We start from the raw sequence: 17,095 nt of genomic DNA on the forward strand, positions 1-17,095 counted from the left end.
TTGAGGAGACGGGATTGCAGCAGGGCCATTCCCCCTGGTGGGGTGATTTCTCGCTTTCTGTCTCTCTCTGTCTCTCTCTGTCTGTCTGGTGAGCGCATGCGCCCTATAGCGAAAACGTCTCCAAAAAAATAAATAATAAAATATAAAATAAAATAATAAAAAATAAAATAAAAGCAGATTGCAATTTCTCTTTGGAACAACTTTCTGTGTGCCACTTAAGAAGCCTCTTGATTCATCATGGCAGTAGCAGCGATAAAATGTGTGATATCAAAGACAACCATCTTGAAACGTTTCCTTCCAAGCCAAAATGGAGCTTTATATTGTGTTTGTCATAAATCTACGTATTCTTCTCTGAAAGATGACTGTAATTGCCACATGGAGCTTGCTTTGACAGCTGATGGCAGGACGATGATAGTGTGCTACCACCCATCTGTGGACATTCCATACGAACACACAGAACCTATCCCTAGACCAGATCCTGTGCATAATAACGAAGGAACACATTATCAAGTGCTGAAGTCCAGGTTAGAAGAGAAAAGTGAACACCTTGAACAAGGACCCATGATGGAACAACTTGGCAAAATGATCTTCACGACCAAGCACCGTTGGCATCCTCACGGACAGTGTCACAGACGTCATAAGAAACTGGACCCTCCACAAGACAGATAACTTCGAGGTTCTCAGAGGACTCAGAAACATGCCTCATTTGTCATCTAAGAAAATCCTATGTGGTGTATTCACTAATAGATTATGTAATCAAATAATAATAAAATTTCTTTTCATATATTAAAAAAAAGTAAACATCCTTTTTCTTTTTTTGGAGAGTTTTTTTTGGTTTTTTTTGTTTGTTTGTTTGTTTTTTTGCAATAGGGCGCGTGCGCTCGCCAGAAAGACAGAGAGAGACAGAGAGAAAGAAGCGAGAAATCACCCCCGGGGGGGGGATGGCCATGCCACAATCCCTTCTCCTCCATTCTCCTCTTGGGATCTTGGGCACGCACGCACACATGCCCGGCATGAGTTTAAGCCACCAGGTCCGGGACTCAAACCATGGTCGACTACATAGGAGTCCAGCAACATAGCCATTACACTAACTGCTGGTCCCATTCTTCAAATGTATTTATGTTGAACTATCAAATACAGAAGTAAAGCTGAAATGACATTGTTACAAACATTATATCCAAGTAAACCACAAAAGTCACTATAAGCTGATGCAGTATTCTCATGTTTGCTCCAAATTTCTTCTTTACTAAGACATTAACATTGACATAGAGTGAGATATAAATTTGTTTTTCACACAGGTGTTTTCATCAGTAAGAAAAATAACTCCTTGATTAAAAAGGAAACGATACATAGAGACAGGAAAAAGAATGGTGGTTGCTGGCTTGGGAAGCAAAGGGAATGAGGAGTTACGGTTTCGTACGTAGGGTCTCAGCTTTCCAAAAAGGAGAGAGTTCTGGGGATGAGGGTGGCAAAGGTTGCACAATCATAGGAATGTACTTCATATCACTAAGCTATACACTGTGAAATGGTTACACTGAAAAATTTATTATTTATATTTTATCACAGTTTTTTTTTTTTTTTGAGAGGTTTTTGCATAAGGGGCTCCCCAGACAGACAGAGAGAGACAGAGAGACAGAAAGCGAGAAATCATCCCCCAGGGGGAATGGCCACACCGCAATCCCTTCTCCTCCATTCTCCTCTCGGGATCTTGGGCACACACACACACACGCGCCCGGCATGAGTTTTAAGTCACAGGGTCTGGGAGTCCAGCGACATAGCCATTACGCCAACTGCTGGTCCCACAGCTTTTTTTTTTTTTTTTAAGAGAGAGATTTTGTTATAAGGCACGTGCACTCACAAGAGAGACAGAGACATAAAGCGAGAAATCACCCGCCTTGGGGATGGCCATGCCGCAATCCCTTCTCCTCCATTCCCCTCTTGGGATTTTGGGCAAGGACACACACACGCCCGGCATGAGTTTCAGCCTTGCGGGTCAGGACTCGAACTGCAGGCGGCCATGTGGGATTCTGGTAATGCAACCATTCCACCATCTGCTAGTCCCAATCACAGTATTTTTTTTAGTTGGGGGGATAAAAGAAAATGAGAGTTAATAACTCAACATCAAGATGTAAAAGGAGACTTTCAACCTAACACTCTTCAGATACTCAGCAAAAGGGTAAATTATACTACCTAATTCGATACCTCTCAAGAGCATCATCATGTCATTAAAATGATGTAAGAAGCACTAAGCTACTAAATGAGTTCTTTCACTCATAGCTAGATTGTTACTAAGTCTGGTAACATTTAACAATTTTGGTAACAATTGTTAAACTTAACAATGTAAGTTTGGTATTCAAAGAAGGAGGATTGCATGCCTGGTAGGTAATGAAGACGCATGTGAGATGGTGCGTGTTAGGTTACTGCTCTGTGGAGGACGCAGAGACCTGGCCACCAGGCTGGTGCACTCTGTCCCAAGCTCAGGCTAGCAGGGAGGCTTGGAACCAAACCGACAGGGCTGGGTTGGGCAAATGGGAGCAACAAGGGTGCCAGGGTGTGAAGCCCGGGCCTAGGGCACCCCAGCTCCAGATGTCTGGCTGAAGCCCTAACCCAATGGAACAGCCAGTGCACAAGCCCTCCCCTCGCTCAAGTCTACAGTAAGAGGTTGCTTCATGGTTTTGTGTTTTTGTCTTTTTCTTTTTTCCGCTTTACGCTGAAATCTTTGATCCATTTTGAGTTGATTCTTATTAACGGTGAACGGTAGGGGTCCAGTTTCATCTCCCTGCAGGTGGATGTCTGGTTCTTCCAGCACCATGTGCTGACGAGACTTTTCTCCACTGCTTTGTCTTGTACCTATTGTCAAAGATTGGTTGGCTGTATGATTTCAGAGAAAGGTATTTTTTAAGGTCATATTTCATATCAATTTTGGAAAGTTTTAGACCTTGACAACTAGTATTTCACTGCAAGTAGCTCCCTTTTGAGAAACATTTTTTTAAAGACACCAGTATGCTTTGCCTCAAAAGATAGGGTAAGGAAGGACGACCTTAGAGACGAAATTAAGCAATCCGTGAGGGAGAGGCAGAGGTAGCCAGGCTACCAAGGGACTCCTAATAATTCTCACCTCCTGGTATTTACCTTGCATCCTCTTCTAGACGCCACTCTTACACAGAGCTGTAGCAACCTAAATTGACACGACGACTTTGGAAGACAGTTTGAGAGATTCTTAGAATATGAAATGTACAACCACAGTACAATCCAGCCATTCTACTCTAAGGTACTTTCCTAACAGAAGTGAAAGTCTGGGTCCATATAAAGACTTGTGCACAAATGCTCACTGCAGCTTTCAGTGTAACGACCAAATGCTAAAACACTAGGGACCAGCAGTTGGCGTAATGGCTATGTCGTTGGACTCCCACGTAGTCAACTGTGATTCGAGTCCCCGGACCCAGTGGCTTAAACTCACAGCGGGAGTGTGTGCGTGCGTGCCCAAGATCCCAAGAGAATGGAGGAAAAGGGATTGCGGTGTGGCCATCACCCCCTGAGGAGGAGGAGAAAACAAGTCCTATGGGGAATCCCTTCTCTTCCACCTCTCTCTCCTTTCAGGATTTTGGGCATGTGCGTTCATGCACCTCCAACTTTGGGACTTGAACTATCAAGTCAGCATTGTGGGATCCAGTTGCCTTAACCAACAGCTTACAGAGTTAGCCCTAGATGTCTTTCAAAGGGTGAACAGAGGAGTCAGCAGGTGGCATGGCGGTTAAGTTGCTGGACTCCCAAATGGTGAGTGCGGTTCAAGTCCCGGACACAGTGCCTTGAAAATCACGCCGGGCCTGTGAGCATGTGTGCCCAAAATCCCAAGAGGAGAATGGCAGAAAAGGGACCGCATGCCCCGGGAGGATGATTTCTCACTTTCCCTCTCTCTGTCTGTCTCTGGTGAACGCATGCACCCGATGGCAAAAAAACTAAATACAAAACAAAAGGTGAATAGATTTCTTAAAAATGTGGAGTATAACCATACTTGATTCAAAAAAAAAGAATGAAATATTGATGTATACAACATGAATGAATCGCAAAGTAATGATGCTAAATGAAATAAAAGAATATATATATAAAATGGGATGCCTTGTGTGAAGGGACTCTAAAAGTTCCTGGAAAAACGAAATTTAAGTATGAATTTACTGAACCACCCCACAAGCCAGCGCTGAGTGGAGCTAGAACCCACACGGCCAACTCTCACTTGAATCCTGGCCCTCACGGGGGCACGTGCGTGTGAGTGCCCACACACACTCCCTGGCGATTAAAACAAAGAGCATGAATTTATTTTGGTGCAAAAAAAAAAAAAAACTTGAAATCCATTCCTAATCTGTCATAATATACATTTTCTACGAACTTGCTGAAGCTCCCGTATATATCGGGTTTTGGGGAAAGTCACATTGAATTTTTTGTCTTTCTATGCAAAGTGCAGCACGACTTTTCTGACAACCCAATATGTCAAGTTCACGTAAACATCTAGAAAATGCAAACTAATGGAACTCTTCTGACATAAAAACAGATGGTAGCACAGACTTTTTTCCAAGCAAAACACATGTTTTGTTTTGTTTTTGCTCTAAAGCATGTGTACTCGTCAGAGACAGAGAGAGAAAGTGACAGATCCCTTCCCCAGGGGACGGCCACTGGGCAATCCCTTCTCCTCCACTCTCCTCTCAGGACTTTGGGCACACAGGCACACGCATCCCATGTGATGTGCAAGCCACCAGGTCCGGACTCAAATCGCGGAGTCAGCCACGTAAGATCCAGCGCCTTAACCTCCACGTCGCTGGCTGGCCTACAGAAAAACACATCTAACCATCCACTAGTTCTGCTTTTCTTCCTCGTTTGCCTTTTTTTATCCACTTCTATTCTTCCAGAGAAATTCTTCCAGACACATGCCCTCACAAGAGAGAGACAGAGAAAAGAGAGAGAAGAGAGAAAGCACCTCCCAATGGGCTCTGGTCACACCACAATCCTTTCTCCTTCATTTCTTCAACCTGTCAGGACTTAGGGCACACAGGCACCCACACCAGGCGTGTTTTCCCAGCGGGGCCAGGATTCAAACCACACGACTGGCCATGTGGGATCCAGCTCCCCTGACGATCTGGCCACAAGGCCACCCAAAGGCAATGACTTCTTTTTCTGTTTTTAACCTCTAACATACCCAGCACTAACAGTGATCAGCACACAGCAACGCTCAGCTCATACCCACTGAATGAATTCCTCTTGCGAGTCTACCCCACCCTCTGCCCTAGCACAGGGCACGCCTGCTCAGAGCTCACTCTTTTTTTTGTGGAGAGGTTTTTGTTACAGGGTGCGTGCACTCGCCAGAGAGACAGAGACAGACAGAGAGACAGAGAGCGAGAAATCACACCCCAGGGGAGAAGGCCATGCCACAATCCCTTCTCCTCCATTCTCCTCTCAGGATCTTGGGCATGCACGCACACGTGCCCAGCGTGAGTTTAAGCCACCGGGTCCGGGACTCGAACTGCGGTCAGTTACATGGAAGTCCAGCGACATAGCCATTACGTCAACTCCTGGTCCCCAGAGCTCGCTCTTTAACACTAGTGGGAACATGTAAGTTCCTACTCTCTGCCTTCCATATACATTTACTCTATTTCCCACACTCGTCTTTCTAAGGATTAGAAAAATAAGTAAAAATAATCGAGAGATATTTATTACAAGAACACATCATATTTGACGGGCCTTACTCATTAGATAAGAAATTAAAATAAAAAGTTACTTTTGCTAAAACGAACTGAATACTTATATTCATTTTTAAATTATATTTTAACACAGAAATGCTTCAATTCGTCATCATGTTACCTCATTTGGCAAACTCCTTCTACACACATGAATGAGTAAAAACAATTCCCAGAAAGAAGGACTCCACAGGAAAGAAGAGTTATGAAGTGTTTGTGAGAAAAAGGTCTTGTGAGCCGAAATTACTCCTAGGTTTGAATCCTGGCCCTGCCTCTTAGCTGTGATTTGGGACAATTACAGCAGAGCTACTGAAGAAAACCACTTCAGGAGGCTGTGAAGTTGATTGCATGTCGAGTGCTTAACAATGTCCAGTCAGTGTTCAATAAAGGTAGTAATTACTAAATTTTATAAATAAAAAATGTTCATTTATTATTGATGAATGAATTTTATGTCGAGTGACTTACTAACTACATACCTAGAAATAAAAACAAAACAAAACAAAAAAATGACCTACATTGACTATCAAATTCGATCAAAGACAAATGGAGGAAAAATATTATAAAACTCAAATAGTTCTACCATAAACATAAATAAGAGGCTAGAAAAGTAAAGCTTCGGGCCAGCTGCATGGCATAGAGGCAGCATGCTGATATGGAGAAGCCGGAACCCACACAGCGACCAGGGCTCAAATCCCTGGCTCAGTCAGCTGGAAACACACTGTGAAAACACACCGCGCCCAGGATCCAACAGGCGGGGGGACTAGAAAACGGGGATGTGTGCTCATCTCTCTCTGTGTGTCTGTCCCCTCCTCTCTCATGTGTATGCACATGCTTTATCATAAAAAAAATTTAATAAAAAATGTGGCCAAGCAGGTAGCATGGAGGTTAAGGCACTGTATACCACATGTCCTACTGAACAGTTCGAATCCTAGACCTGGCAGCTTGAAAATCATACCAGGCATGTGCGTGTGCTCGAAATCCTGATAAGAGAATGGTGGAGGAGCCAGCAAGTGGCGCGGTGGTTAAGGGTGCTGGACTCCCACATGGCCAACCACGGTTCGAGTCCCAGACCTGGTGGCTTGCTTTCTCACTTTCCATCTCTCTCTCTCTCACTCTGTCCCTCTCTGGTCAAATTTAAATAAAGAAAGAAAGAAAAAATAATAATAATTCTTTTTAAAAAAAAGAGAGAGAGAATGGTGGAGAAGGGACTGGGGCATGGCCTTACCCCCCCCCCCCTTTTATGGCCCTCTGCCTCTCTCTTCAGCAAGCACATGTAGTTTTCATAGCAAAAACTACAAAAAAAAAGAGAAAGTTTCATTTACTCGATGAATTGGTGTTTAATGTTAGTATGATTAAATTGTATGACAGCTTTATTATCATTAAAATCAAAGATTTATATTCATGCCCTAGAAATCTAGGTATTCTTTACCCTGATATATATTTACATCACTTTTTTAGCAAAGCAAATTTATGTTTTCTAATAAGAAATTAGGAAACAATTACTTTTTTAAAATAATACGATTTTGCTCTGCACTGTGGCCTAGTAGTTAAAAGAGCCAGATCTCCCATGCAGTCTCAGCTCTAACAGCTTGAAAAGCACACTGGGCACATGTGCATGCACGCTCGAATTCCTAACAGGATAGGACGGGGAGAGAACGAAGAGACTGTGACGTCACCACATTCTAGGGGGAACGCTTTCTCCCTCTCTGTCTGTCTTTCTGAGTCTCTCTACTAAGTACATACGCTCTCTAGCAAAAAAAAAAAAAAAAAAAAAAAATTAAATACAATTTTGTTAGGAATGAAACAAGCATATGGGAGCCCAGAGGTGGTATGGTGATTAAGGCGCTGGATTCCCACATGGCCGACTGCAGTTTGAGTCCCGGGCCAGGTGACTTGAAAATCATGCCAGGTGCATGTGCATGCATGCCCAAAACCCCAAGAAGAATGGAGGAGAAGGGACTGGGACCGTGGTAGGTCCGCCCCCACAGGGAGTGATTTCTTACTTTCCCTTTCTCTGTCTGCCTCTCTCTGGCAAGCCCGTGCACCCTGTGGCAAAAACCTAACATTAAAATATAAAGTAGCATATGTAAGTGCTTTACAAAAAGTACTGTTTTGGTGGGAAAAAAAATCTAAAATAGGGACCAGCAGTTAGCATAATGGCTATGTCACTGGACTCCAACATAGTTGACCACAGTTCGAGTCCCGGACCCGGTGGCTTAAACTCACGCCGGGCACATGTGCGTGCGTGCCCAAGATCCCAAGAGGAGAATGGAGAAGGGATTGCGGCGTGACCATCCCCCCTGGGGGGTGATTTCTCGCTTTCTGTCTCTATGTCTCTCTCTGTCTGTCTGGCGAGCACACGCGCCCTATAGCAAAAACCTCTCAAAAAAAAAAAAAAAATCTAAAGTAGAATTCCTGTTAACAAATTCTAATGATTAAACCTGGCTATCATTTAGGAAACAAATCTACTTTACAAAAATGAAAAATAATGATGTTCATAACGTATGGATAAGCTATTTGCATTAGCTAGATGGTTCTCATTCAAGTTCAGGGCCTTTTCAAAACCCAGAGCCATTAACTCTAAATGGAGCTAAGCGAAATAAGCAGCTCAGTGCCAAATCAAGAATCTCTAGCTTTCAATACCAAAGCAAAAGAAATGCAGTATATCAGATTACAAAAAGGCACCTCATCTAGGTTGATAAATGGCCAAAATGCACTCCTTCTAGAGAACTACTTGCAGCAAGACAGCCAATGACAGTCTCATGCCAAGACAAAAGGCTGGACTTCAGCTACCAGTAGCAGTCCTTTGGCCAGGCACACTCCGCACAACCACTGCTTGAAGGCCCTTGAAGCCACGCGAGAGGTGGCTGCTGGGAACTGAATGTCTGTGCCCCCCTTGAGATTCGTATGCTGAAGTCCTAATCCCAATGCAATGGTGTTGGGAGATGGGGCCCTTGGGAGGTAATGAGTGGGATTAAGTCATAAAGGTGGAGCATTCATGATCAGATCAGTGCCTTTATTGTTTATTTTTAATTCTTTAGTTTTCTATAGGGCACGTGACCTCTCCAGAGAGACAAGAGACAGAGATAAAGGGAAAATGGGAAATCACCCCCCACAGGGGTGTGACCACCTCACAGTCTCTTCTCCTCCATTCTCCTCTCGAGATTTTGAACATGCATGCACACATAGCCACTGTGATTTTCAAGGTGCTGGGTCCAGGACTCATGCACAGCTGACCATGTAGGATCCAGTCCTTAACCTCCACACCACCTAGTGGCCTAAGACCACTGTCATTATTTAAAAAAAAAAAGAGAGAGATGAAAGATTTCTCAGCCAGGTGTCCATCTGACAACCAGGAAGAGGGTCTTCACAATACCTTGTATCTGTGGGCACCTTGGTCCTAGACTTGCCAACCTCCAGAACGATGAGATAGGAATGCTTTTTGCTAAAGCTACCCAGTCTGTGGTGTTTAGTATAACAGCCTGGGAAGATTATACAATAGACTAGCCTATAACTTGAATCAGACACTAAACTACATACTTTTCATCTCGCTAATCCTCACAATCACCCTATTAAGTGCAAATTATCTACATTTTACGGACAAGACAATGAAGCACAGGAAAGTTAGTTTGTCCCAAATCTTTAGCCAGACAAATGCTGCCTTATTCCCTTAGTCTATAAACATTTACTGATGGGCACATGCTACTTTCTTTTTCTTTTTTTAAGAGAAAGATTTTTGCTATAAGGCATGTGCACTCGCTAGAGAGACAGAGAGAGAGAAAGTAAGAAATCCCTACCCGGGGAGTTGGCCATGCTGCAATCCCTTCTCCTCCATCCTCCTCCTGGGATTTTAGGCACACACACACACACACACACACACACACACACACACACGTGCCCATGTGAGTTTCAAGCCACTGAGGCCAGTGCCCTAACCACTATGACACCCATTGGCCCCCACATGCTAGTTTCTAGGGATACCAGAATGAATGATGTATCTTTGTCCTTGAGTGAGAGAACTTAGACTCACGTCTGTACAGTTCCTGATGCTAAGGCCACTTCAGTACAATACATTGTTATCAGTTTGTCATACTAAACTATGGCTTTCATTCTTTTTCCTTTTTTATAAGAGCTTTCTTGAAATATAATCACAAAATATATATATATAATCCATATACCAACTTACCCTTTTAAAGTGTACAAATCAGTGGGTTTTAGAATATTCTAATATATATATATATAGTGTACAACTATCACCATTATCTAATTTTAAAACATTGTCAGGATCAGCCAGTGGCTAAAGTGGCTAGATCTCACCTGGTCAACTCTATGGTTCAAGTCCCAGACATGGCAGCTTAAGAAACATGCCAAGTGCCTATGCATGCATGCCCATAATCCCAAAAAGAGGGGAAAACAGAAGAGACAGGATTGCAGCATGACATTCTCCCATGGGGAGGGAAGTGCTTTCTCATTTCCCCTCTCTGTCTCTCTCTAGCAAGCACTTTCTGGCAAAATCATTAAAAAAAAAAAAAAGGGAAAAAATTTATCCCAAAAAGAATGCATACTTATCAGCAGCCATTCCTTATTCTTCCCTCTCCCCAAAGCCCCAGCCACTCCTCTACTTTTTATCTCTATCAACTTGCTCATTCTGAACTCACAGAAATGAAGTTATACGAGACCTTTCATGACGAGATTCTTTCCATGAGCATAAAGTTCTCAAGAGCCACCCATGCTGTAGCATATATCAGTATGTCACTACTTTTCATGACAGAAGAGCATTTCATTCCATGGACACAGTACTTTTTTTAAAGCTCATTTCTTTTGTCATGGAAGAGAGCATGGACATGAGAAAAAGAAAACATGCTACTGAAGCCCTCCAGCTCATTAGGATCCTGGGTGCACACATGTGCACCTGACATATTTTCAGGAGGACCTGGGGATCCAAACCCAGTCAGCCATGTGGCTTCCAGCGCTGCAGTTCAGTCCGCTACTAACTATACCTCCAGTCTAGGCCAGAGACAGTGCGTGATATTTAGCCACTCAATAGCTAGTGGACATTGGGGCTGTTCCTCCTTTTTGTCTATCATGAATACTGCTGGACAGTCTAGATGGCACAGTCTGTAGCAATATTGGCCTGCAGTGCTGAGAGCCACATGGCCTCCACCAAGGGTTCGGGTCTGTGCTTAGGCATAAAAACACACCAGGCAAGCGCCCGAGATCCCGAAGAGCTAGGCGGCTAGAGGAAAGGGATTACAACACCACTGAGACCCTACGGACATGCCCCGCTCTCTCGTGCATGTAAATGTGCTCTCTATTATTAAAAATAATAATTCTATGCAGATTGATGCACACGTTTCTGCACTGACATATGGTTCCGGCTCTCCCGTGCACCCTTCAGGTTAAAGTAACATCTGATTTTGAAAAGATGCTTTGAATCCATTATCTCTCCTGATCCTCACAAAATGTCATAGGTCAACTGCACAGATTTATTACGCCTGCTTATAAATGAGACTAAAAGTGATTAAGTTATTAGGATGCAGTCATATCCAGTTTAGAAGTGGCAGAATTAGGTTTAAAACTGGCTCTTTTTGCACTGTATATAGAGTTTTTTTCTTAAATGAAATGTAGGCGCCAGCAGGTGGCATGGTGGTTAAAAGGCACCGGACTCGCATATGGCCAACCTCGGTTCTTCCAGCCCTGGCAACTTCCTTTCTTGCTCTCTCTCTCGCTCTCTCTCTCTCTCTCTCTCTCTCTCTCTGGTCAAATTAGAAACAAATAATAATGATGATAAGTTAAAAGAAAAGGAAAAAAAAGAATGTAAAAAAAATGAAATGTACTTATGTCAAGTATTTGAAATCTGTTACCTGATTTTTGCAAAATATGCCATAAAGTAAAGGTCTATAAATCTTTGCTGCTAAGATACTGCAGTAGGCAAACCGCAGTCACATGCGAATTTTTTTCCCAAGCACTCTCCCCAACCCAACGGTGTTTCTTCATCTCAATCTGTAGCTGCGATGCGACGCTCAAAGAGCTACGAATTGCTGATGGATAAGAACTAAGAGACTGGTTACTACAGGAACCTTCTAGAGACTTACCTGTAAAAGAAAAGTTCTAAGACGATACCTATCACTCTACCAGAAATACGCCTGAGACGTTTTCAACCATTCACGTATTCATTTGCTTAGCAAATATTTATTCAGTTTCTACTAAGCCAGACTCTTTCCAGTCTCTGAAGACACTTAATGAAGCTGTAAGACTTACTTCCCACACTCCTCAAAGCCAGTTCAACCTTCCTGAATGAGAAGATAAGGTGTATGAGCCAGTAAGTCCTACCAATAAAACTATGAATAGCTAATTACACTGAAAGAGAAAAACACATCATACGTAAGAAAAGTTTTGCAATCTATATGACTTAATGAGAGCTTGATATATATCTAATCTTCCAAAATAAATATATGTGTTTTATAAACTGACTTTCATCTGCTATTTTCCATGCCAACTGCCACTAAAAAATTAAGATGGTGGGGCCAGCAGGTGACATAGTGGTTAAGGCACTGGACTCCCACATGGCCGACTGAGGTTCGAGTTCCGAATCCAGTGGTGAGTTCTGCATCCAGTGTGTTGCTTTCCCATACTCTCTCTCTCTCTCTCTCTCTCTCTCTCTCTCTCTCTCTCTCTGTCTCTGGTGTGCATGCCCTGTAGCAAATTGAAAAATAATAATATGCTAAGTAAAATTAAATAATTCTTGTTTAAAATTAAGAAGGTAATCTGCTGTAAAGTCTTCATCCTTAACACTAACCTCCCTTCCTATGCTAACATGAACATTTTCTTCTTTATTGCGCCTTGACAAGCTTGTGTGTGTGTGTGTGTGTGTGTGTGTGTGTGTGTAACAGAGAGACAAGAAAGACACTTTGGGTTTGGTTTTGACGTGTTCATACTTTAAGGTGGGGAAAAAAGCAGAGGTATCACATGGGAAAAAGCAAATGAGATTATAAAAGTGAGGGCAGAATGAAACTCATGAATCATCAAACTGTCCTTGCTAACAGCATCAAATTCTGTACCACTCCGATCTGTACACCTCACTCTCTTAATCTTCAGAGAGCAATTAAGGGACCAGCAGATGGCATGATGGTTATGTCTCTGGACTCCCACATGATCGACTGCAGTGGAGTCCCAGACCTGGCGGCTTAAAATTCACACCCGGTGTGTGTGCAAGCGTGCCCAAGATCCTGAGAGGAAAAGGGAGGGGAAGGGATTGTGGCTTGGCCACCTCCCCAAGGGGGTGATTTCTGACTTTCTGTCTCTCTGTCTCTCTTTGTCTCTCTGGTAAGTGCATGGACCCTATATCAAAAAATCTCTCTAAAATATTTTTTTACAAAGTAAACTTTTAAAACAATTTTTTAGTTTTAGTACAGCAGCCTAAAGCAAAAATTTCTAAATTACAAAAAAAAAAAAAAAAAAAAAAAAGTTTTCTTACTTAGTATTTAGGTACAAATTTAATAAGAGCATGCTGAAGTCTATAATTCCAGATTTTTTTTTATGACTTTTGCCATAGGGCATGTGTGCTCACTAGAGTGTGATGGAGAGAGATGGTGAGAGGGGACGTGAGAAATCACCCCCAGGGGAATGGCCACACCACAGTTCCCTTTCTTCCATTCTCCTCCTGGGATTTTTGCATGCGTGCACACAACCCACATGATTTTCAAGCTGCCAGGTCCAGGACTAGAACCACAATCAGCCATGTGAGAGTCCAGCGCCTTAACCACTATGCCACCTGCTGGCCCTTTCAGACTTTTTTTAAGAGAGATGTTTGCTATAGGTCATGTGCACTCACCAGATGGACAGAGAGAGAGAGAGAGACGGAGAGACAGAAAGCGAGAAATGACCCCTCCAGGGGAATGGTTGGCACAATCTACTCCCTTGGGATTTGGGGCACACTGCACACGTACCCAGTGTGGGTTTCAAGACTCCGGGTCCAGGGCTCAAACCATGGTCAGCCATGTGGGATTCCAACAATGTAACCATTACACCATCTGCTATTCCCTCCAAGTGTTTTGTGTTTTGTTTTGCTTTTTAAGAATAATTTTTATTTAACTTTATTATTTATCAGTTTTTAATTTGACCAGAGAGGGACAGAGTGAAGGAGAGGAAAAGTGAGAAAGCAAGCCGCCAGGTCCAGGACTCACACAGTCAGGCATGTGAGGGTCCAGCGCCCTTAACCACCGCGCCACCTGCCGGCACCCGTCCAGGTGGTTTTAATGAACATATTTTTATATCTTCCTGTTAGGGGGAGAAAAATAAGATATTCAAGACTGACAGTAATTCAAATGATTCTTTTTCTTTTTTCCTTTATTTCTTTCAAAAGGGACAGACAGAGAGACAGACAGGGACTCTCAACAAGGACTTGCCGTGCCTCACTCCTTTCCTCAGACTACCAGCCGGTGGGGACCACAGGTGCACGTGGGCTGGGCTTAGATGCCGGGTTAACCCAGGGTCCAAAGACGGTCTTCCCTCAGCTCCAGTATCCAACAGCAACCCAGTGCCAGAGGGACAGCGGCCCAGTGGGGCCTTCACGCCGTTACCCGCGCCCAGTCTCTGTCAGCCCAGATCACGGGGACACACGTGTACCTGGCATGCTCACGGAGCTCCTGCCATGGGAACCAGGACCTTTCCTGTGTGTGCCCAGCTGTGCCACCACCGTCACCACCCAGGGCTTCTTCAGAGCATAATGCTTGGATTACTATCAGAACTAGTCGTTCCCAGACTTTAATTAGGGCTCTTTTAACTTAACAGTCACCCTTTGAACATCAACTTACTAAATATAAATTCAACTAAACAGAGAACGTTTGCAGAGCAGTGTTTTCTAAGTCATTAGCATGCTGCAACTCCAGATTTCTTTGGTTTTATAACCTCATGACTGAGCCCAAATAGGCACAGAGCCGAGGTACTCGGTCGACCTTCGGCCTCTTCCTTAGCACAGAAAATGCTAAAAGACGATCTGAAATAGAAAGTGGGCAGATCAGGTAGGAGCGGTAAGATGGCTTAAATGGGGGGGAGCCTCGTACAGCAACTGTCCCCAAATCGTCCATGAAAGTCACCGAAGGCACTGCGCTACTTTTCTCACGCCACTGAGGGCTGCCAACACCTTGGGAAAACGAAATAGAGTTCTAGCCACCCTCAGGTGACTGAAGAGATGTTACAGGCTTTTTACCCGAGCTAGAATGCCAAGGAAGCTTCCAACTCCAAAACAGGATACAGATTCCAGGGGAAAAAAGAGACAGGCCACGGCGGGAAAGGGGGATGACATTACAGTTCTTATCATAGGCAGCCGGAGAGAAAGGAAATCTTGGTGGAAATTTCCACCTTGCTCTCAAAGAAAGAAAATAATAGGATGTACGATCAACTGACAATATACCCTGTGGGGCCAGAAAGGACAGGAGCCAGCTGAAAACATGCTCATTAGAGTCCAAACCTGACTTCGCCTCGGGCAAAATCATTCTTAGGATTGTATTCCACGGCAAGCTTTCATGTCTTCAGAGTTATACAGACAGGGTTTTCCTCATCCATAACTAATTAATTGGCATTTCCAGAGAGAAATCAGAATTTAAATGACCAAAGCCTAGGCGAACAGAAACTTTAGAAGCTATGATAGACTCTGATTTGCAACTAAGAACATTTTACCTCCACTCCAGTCACAAGGAGAGCGAAAACAAAAATGCACCCAGCCTTTCTGAAAGCCAGACTCACAATAAGGTCTTAGGGAAACTGTGCTGCTGCCTTTAAGGTTAGAAAAGATAGGTATTTACAGAATATGCATCTAAACTCCTATCATATAGGACAAAAACATCCATCAACAAGTTCACTCACATTATCAAAGCTGTATTACTGCTATCAAACCCAAAGCAGCATCCCTTGATCTTTTTTTTTTTTCACTTCTTTGAAAGATATTTTTGTATTCGCCACATGCATTCACCAAACAGAGAGAGACAGGGAGATAGAAAGCAAGAAATCACCCCCCAGGGAGATGGCCACACCATAGTCTCTTCTCCATTCTCCTCTTGGGACCTTGGGCATGCAAGCACATGCGCCTGGTGTGAATTTTAAGCCACCAGGTCCAGGACTCAAACCACAGTTCACTGCGTGAGAGTCCAGCAACGTAACCATTACACCATCTAGCTGGTCCTAGCATCCTGTATAATTAGATTATTGGACTCTATCTCAAATGTACAAGAAAAAAATAATAAAGTCAAACCCCATGTACAAACCCATGGAGACCTCTGACCATTTTAAATCCAGTGTCATGTGGGGAGACAGAGAAGCAGGCCCATACTCTCAAAACAGCGCAGCCACACTGGATCCTGTCATCAGCACAGTACCACCAAGTTCCACAGGGCGTGGAAATTATCTCAATTTCGTGTAAACTTCGGCAGCAGACTTTAAGTTCCTAGAAAATTGTGCCCTATGGCTCAGTATTCTTAGACAGATAGACAGAGAGACAGATAGAAAATCTCCTAGTAAAAAATTGCAGAGAGCCAAAGAAAACAGAACACATAGAAACTATAATGTCCTTAGTTAAAATGACATATGAAGGGGCCAGCAGGTGGCACAATGGTTAAAACACTGGACTTCCAAATGGCTGACAACGGTTCAAGTTCCAGGTCCGGCAGATTAAAAAATCAGATGCATGTGTGTACATGCTCAAAAACCCAAGAGGAGAATGGAAGACAAGGGATTATGGCATGGCCATCCACCCCAGGGAACATATTACCATTTTTCTCTTTCTCTTTCTGGCAAGTGCATATGCTCATGGTAAAAACATTTAAAAAGAAAAAAAGAATGTTCCAGGGCCATACTGTGGCATCATGGTAAAATATGACACCCTGCAAAGCTAATCCACCTGAGAAGCTTTGAAACTGGAGGCTTCCCTGAGTATGCTGGGCATACATATGCCCATGATCCAGAGCTGGCTGAGCTGGGGGTCGAACATGAAACCCTATTTGGGGTGCCGTCTCTCTCACTCTCTTTCTCTCTCTCTCTGTCTTTCTCGCTAGGGGAAGAAATAAAAAAAGGATGTTCCATAGGTAATGACGCTATTTCTAGCCCTTATGATTACTCTATTCACCTACATCTCTAGTTATCAAATTTATAATATTAGGACAGGTCATGATTTTTCACTTTACTGCCAAGAATCATCTTTCCAGTAAAAGAAAGAGTGGACAAAGGTGAACCCCTTTAATATCTTCTTCTTTAATGGAGGAAGTGTCTTATTTTTCAAAATGTATTAGCAGTTCCATTGGAATATTGATTCATTTAAGTTAAAAATTAGGTTTAAAAAACTTTAATGTTAAAGAAAGCTAATCTCTGGT

The 17,095-nt window shown here is 43.2% G+C and overlaps 2 protein-coding genes across 2 annotated transcripts in view; one reads left to right on the forward strand and one right to left on the reverse strand.

Annotated features, from left to right (window-relative positions):
• LOC102501723 (lipopolysaccharide-responsive and beige-like anchor protein) overlaps nt 1–17,095 on the reverse strand; it is a gene marked incomplete at its 3' end in the record, with an annotated part of 350,771 nt that overhangs the window by 310,968 nt on the left and 22,708 nt on the right.
• LOC102496887 (39S ribosomal protein L42, mitochondrial-like) lies at nt 238–696 on the forward strand. The gene has a single exon (XM_014591002.1). It carries the CDS (start codon nt 238–240, stop codon nt 667–669), a length of 432 nt encoding a protein of 143 aa, XP_014446488.1. The 3' UTR covers nt 670–696.

The sequence above is a fragment of the Tupaia chinensis genome, unplaced genomic scaffold (genome assembly GCF_000334495.1).
Source record: "Tupaia chinensis unplaced genomic scaffold, TupChi_1.0 Scaffold000521_1, whole genome shotgun sequence".
Taxonomy (NCBI): domain Eukaryota; kingdom Metazoa; phylum Chordata; class Mammalia; order Scandentia; family Tupaiidae; genus Tupaia; species Tupaia belangeri.

Excerpts from the sequence above, each read along its gene's own strand:
- LOC102496887 (XM_014591002.1), top strand. The coding sequence starts at position 238 with ATGGCAGTAGCAGCGATAAAATGTGTGATATCAAAGACAACCATCTTG.